Source organism: Canis lupus, chromosome 23, assembly GCF_048164855.1.
Source record: "Canis lupus baileyi chromosome 23, mCanLup2.hap1, whole genome shotgun sequence".
Lineage (NCBI taxonomy): Eukaryota > Metazoa > Chordata > Mammalia > Carnivora > Canidae > Canis > Canis lupus.
The window spans coordinates 12,997,451-13,002,423 of NC_132860.1; the positions used below are offsets into that span (position 1 = coordinate 12,997,451).

Genomic DNA, 4,973 nt, shown 5'->3' on the forward strand with positions numbered 1-4,973 from the left:
CTTGACAGACCGCCAGGGGCCAATTGCAGACGCCACACATGGTGGGAATCTGGAAAATTGAGACCGCGATTTCACTGAATCCTCCATGTGGACCTGAGGGCTCTTCTAAATCCCTCCTTAGCTAGAGAACAGACGCGTTGCTACTAATGAGAACATTTTGTCAGGATGAGACTTTGGTCCCCATTTGGAAGATGCGTATAGTGAGGTGCTGGGAAGTTAATTGCCCTTGATCCTACTGCGTGAAACTGGAATAACTAGAATTCAGTTCTTCTGACAAACTTGTAGCTATTAGTTCCAACACCTGCCTTCCATGTTGTTAACCTTCCAAGCTCCACTGAGAGGGGGGATCAGGGTCAGACTTGGGGAGCCAGGATTCCCTGCCTCCGGAATCTTGCCCTAGAAGCCTGCACTGCTGGGGATGGAGAGGAGCACACGTTCAAACCCCAGCAGAAATGAACCATGACATCAAATTGCCCTCAACTTCCTGTTCATATTAAGGCTATTTTTCCTTGGTTCCCCCCACCCCCTATCCCTCTCCCTCCCTCCACCCCCATCAATGACCTCAATGCAAATACAAGTGGGTTGATCCCGCTGAGTGTTCTAGGTTATAGACGCAAATGGGTGACACAATCCATCAGATACTGAGATCTGTCTCCTCATTGGTTGCTCAGAGCTCCTGGACCCCCGCCCAGACCCAGATCGGCGGGAATAAGAGCAGCTGCTGGTGCTGGGAGGCAGCAGAGCCACTGCTCAGCTCAAGGGTCCCTGCCACATCCACGGTGCCATCGGACACCAACACTGCCACAGCTGCCACCGCCTGTGCTCCAAGCCACCGGCTGCCCGCAGACAGGTAATCCCGAGATTCCTGCTTGGTTGTGTGATTCTCTCTCCTTCTTCTCTCCCTCTTCTGCTTTCGTCTTTCTTGTAGCTGCTCTCCCTGCGTGCACAGACTACTGTCTGGGTCTCCTCATCACAAAATCTCTGTTACTCTGCAATTCATCTCAGGATCCTGCCCCAGGTAACACTGGACAATCTCATGAACTATGGACGTTTGAACTGTAAGTTATGGCATCACTGTTCTCTTTCAGAGGCGTCATGGGATTCTGGAAGTTGTCCCCGTTTCTGGCCATTGGTCTCCTGGTCATGTATCAAGCAGGCATCCTACAGGCTGCACCATTCAGGTAAGAGAATTCTGCTGGGAATGCACTCCCATCTTACTCTTAACACCAGTCTGTCTCTCTTGTGGTAAAAATTTAGCCCCCAGCTCTCAGGGGAAAATGGACATGGGACTCAGGCCCTTTCCACTAGGATTTGGGGTGACCACATCCTCAGAGGACTCACAAAAAGCAGAAAGCCTGGCTACTTATCCAGGAGAAGTGGCAGACAGAGACTCAGAACCTCCATTGTGCTTGTGCTTTGCTTGCTTTGTCTCTGTAGGTCTGCCTTGGAGAACCCACTGGAATCTGCTACACTCACTGAGGACGAAATATGCGTCCTACTGACTGCCGTGGTGAAGGACTATGTGCAGATGAAGGCTCGTGAGCTGCAGCAGGAGCAGGAGACTGAGGGCTCCAGGTGAGGCTCACCACCCTGTTCAGCTCAGGGCATCCCCTCCCTCCTGTCATGCCCAGGAAGGCATATCCCAAGAAAAAAGAGAGAACACAGCAGGACAGGAGGCCAGCACGCTGCCCCTGTTCACCTCAGCCTGGGGTCCAGCTGATCTCAGTCTCCACTGAAACTACAGGTCACACAGAGAGACTATGGTTAGAGCACACATAAAAAGATGCCTTTCTGAAAGCAGTTGGGGAAGGTATGAAGTCCCCCACTCTGGAAATTGGGCTGGCAATACTGAGGTTGCTTCCAGCATTGGAGGAGTTAGGACTGGTAAGTGTGAAGCCAGCAGATGGATCCCATATAGCTCAGGAAACTAGAAATTTGGTTTCTTGTAAACCTGCACATGGCCTCCTCTCCTACTTCATTACACATTTGCAAGGTGAAGCCAAAGGCCGTGCAGAAGATGGGGTCAAGTAGAGCAGGGTCCAAAGTAGGTCTGGGGTCCTTAGATGTGTAGGATTTGTGGAGACGCACATGTTGTCCTGGGGCCAGACCCTTCCCCAACATTACCTCCCAGGGTCCCCTGAGCTTGGAGCATGCTCCATCCCCTGGCTTGGCCCTGGCACCACCAGGTCAAAGGCGAGTGATGCACATGCAGCTACCATAAGGATCTCACTACACTGCATGAAGAACTGATGCACTGCAGCATGTGGAAAGTCAGAAAAGGCCACCTTTCCCCCACTACAGTCCTTCCCCATACTGTCCTGGCTTGGCAAACTCTAGGTTCTCCTAATGGAGGATATATGAGCTGCTCTCCTGCCTGCCCCTACAGCTACCACTCAAAGTGGCCCTCCCTGGTCCAGCCTTCTGTGCAATAGCCACAGGGGGCAGACCTGGTGCTTGGTACCACCTGGCATGTCTTTTCCCTGCAGCCTCGACTCCTTCCGAGCTAAGCGGTGCAGTAATCTGAGTACCTGTGTGCTGGGCACATACACACAGGACCTCAACAAGTTTCACACGTTCCCTCAGACTGCAATTGGGGTCGGAGCACCTGGCAAGAAAAGGGTCCTGGCCAGCAGCTTGGAGAGAGACCACCGCCCTCACATTGGCATGATCCAGGATGCCTACTAATCCCCTCCCTCTGCTTTCTAATTTCTTTCTTTCTATATTGTGATACGTGTGGTCCTCTCTGGTTGCTGGTATCAGTGGCTTTCTTTGTGGCAGTGGATGTCTGGACCCTCAGATGGGAGGAAAGCAAGATGTTCAGGCCAGAAGAGAATCACTCAGGAAGAGATGAGAAGTGGGGCTGGAGGTGGGGGACCCCTGTGACTCCCCCTGAGGAATCGCAGCCCTCTCTGTACTGCTTGCGAATGTGTTGGTCATTGGGGAATAAAAGGATATTTATAAGAAGACATGAGTGGTGGTGGTTATTGCTATGGCCACACCACAAGATTCAGGGTTTCAGGGACCTGTGCTTAGGAGTAGCCTTAGCCCAGTGGTAGCTGGATCCGGGGCACAGTGGGCAGTCCCTGTGGCCAACCTCAAGTGGGGGAACAGGAGCAGTAAGGAGCAGGTAAGCACCTCTGGGACTCAAGGCTCTAAAGTCTCTTCATCTTCCAGGTGAGTCTCAGGAATTTTTTTATTTCTAAGGAGGGATATTGGGTGCCTTTGAGTGGGAAGTGGCTTCTAGACAATCCTTGTGTTGGGGTCAGTGTGGGACCATAATTCTCTCTGTGTCATAGCCTTGCTTGAATTTTAGTTTATTTATACAAGAAAGAGAAGCTGTTACAGTTCTGAGTTCCATTCTCACTCACCCAAAGCCACTTTGGGGGGTGCTGACACCTCTGGGAATGTGTATGGGAGTGATCATGGCCTTTCCCCCAGCAGCCTATGTATTTCTGCAGTGATAGTTCTGTTTAGGGAAAATGTGAGGTTAACTGGTGCCTCTCAGAGCAATAATTTTACCATGACTATCCCAGGGCCAGATAGGATCTCTCTTTGACAGCCTCTCACTGATGGGCCCCTTTCTTCCATCCTACAAATCAGCCTCACTGCCCAGAAGAGCTCCTGCAAGGATGGCCCCTGTGTGACCAACCGTCTGGAAGGCTGGCTGGCCAGAGCTGAGCGCATGGTGAAAAACACCTTCATGCCCACCGATGTGGACCCTGAAGCCTTCGGGCACCAGCACAAGGAGCTTGCAGCCTGAGCAGTGACATGACCCCAGGAAGAAGGTGATTGCCCTTGTACTGTCAGATGGGAGGATGGAAAGCTGGGAATTGCAGGGGTGCAGTCCACACTGTAACCCTCTGTGGGCCAACCGAGTAGAAAAATCCACAGGGAATATGCCCACTCCGGTGTCTGGGAAGAGAACAGGCAGTCCCAGGAGCTGAAACTCCTAGAATCTGGGTTCATTCCCCTCCAAGTTACCAGTATTTCCCTGTGACAGTGAGATCATCTTCCAGCAAAGACAGATCTGTAGATTTCAATGACTGTCCCCTGCAGTTACAAGTGATCATTCTATCCTTTGAAAGGTAATGACATCCTCTGGGTGTAAACACTATACTGTCAGGTACCCCTGATTCAGAGCATACTCTTGGGATCAAGAACTGAGTTTGCCTTCTATTAGCTGTATGCCCCCTGCCCAGATGCTGTATTCGAGTGAGTTCCCCTATCTGTGAATCAAGGGCAACAATAGTACCAATTGCTGGTATTGTTATGAACAGTCAACGAGATAACAGATGTCCATATTTTCACAATTAATAAGTTACTAAATTCTGGCTGTGATTTTTTTTTTTTTTTTTTTTGCAGGTCACCATGAAGCGAACTCTACTTAACTTATAATGAAAACAACTTATAGAATGCAGAGCATGGAAGACACATACATATGCATGCTTACTATTAAAACATTGTGTCTTGTTTGAAATAAAGTAAAACTAAATAAATAAACTAAATAAAACTTAAAGAGAATAAAATCAATGCAATTGCCTGGTGTGAAATCTTTTTGTACTCGATTACTTGATGAATACAACAGCCTGTCTCATTGGATTATCTGGTAGCAAAGATGGGCCCTGTCAGCCAACCTACAGATGTTGGCAATCCTGGTAAATCTTGGGGGGGGGAGATGTGGAAAGCTGCCTGGTGGGTGTCTGGGGGCCCATGATCCATGCTGAGCCTGCACAAAACTGTGTGAAGAAATTTTGTCACTGGTGAACTTCATCAAGATAAGAAAGGGTTTTCGATCCACTTAAAAGGCATCCCTCCTGCTATTTGTGGTGTTTTTCCCAGGAAAGCCTAAAGACCTGTGAAGGCTTTATTGACCAGGATGATCCGTGAAGCAAATGCAACATGCTTGGGGTGGGATGGGTCCTCAGTGTCCTATCATTTTGGCTTTTAGGATAATACCCTTAATGGAATTAGAA

At 49.6% G+C, this 4,973-nt stretch overlaps 1 protein-coding gene across 1 annotated transcript; it reads left to right on the forward strand.

The window, feature by feature from the left end:
• Positions 1 to 692: 692 nt before the first annotated feature.
• On the forward strand, positions 693 to 4,530 carry LOC140615398 (calcitonin receptor-stimulating peptide 2). The gene is made up of 5 exons (XM_072795264.1): positions 693 to 850; positions 1,089 to 1,181; positions 1,438 to 1,575; positions 3,601 to 3,785; positions 4,363 to 4,530. Exons 2-4 carry the CDS (start codon positions 1,096 to 1,098, stop codon positions 3,758 to 3,760), a joined length of 384 nt encoding a protein of 127 aa, XP_072651365.1. The 5' UTR covers positions 693 to 850; positions 1,089 to 1,095; the 3' UTR covers positions 3,761 to 3,785; positions 4,363 to 4,530.
• The last annotated feature ends 443 nt before the right edge of the window (positions 4,531 to 4,973 follow it).

Excerpts from the sequence above, each read along its gene's own strand:
- LOC140615398 (XM_072795264.1), top strand. The coding sequence starts at position 1,096 with ATGGGATTCTGGAAGTTGTCCCCGTTTCTGGCCATTGGTCTCCTGGTC. Across the intron at positions 1,182-1,437 it reads CTACAGGCTGCACCATTCAG|GTCTGCCTTGGAGAACCCAC; the intron begins GTAAGAGAATTC and ends TTGTCTCTGTAG. Across the intron at positions 1,576-3,600 it reads CAGGAGACTGAGGGCTCCAG|CCTCACTGCCCAGAAGAGCT; the intron begins GTGAGGCTCACC and ends CCTACAAATCAG.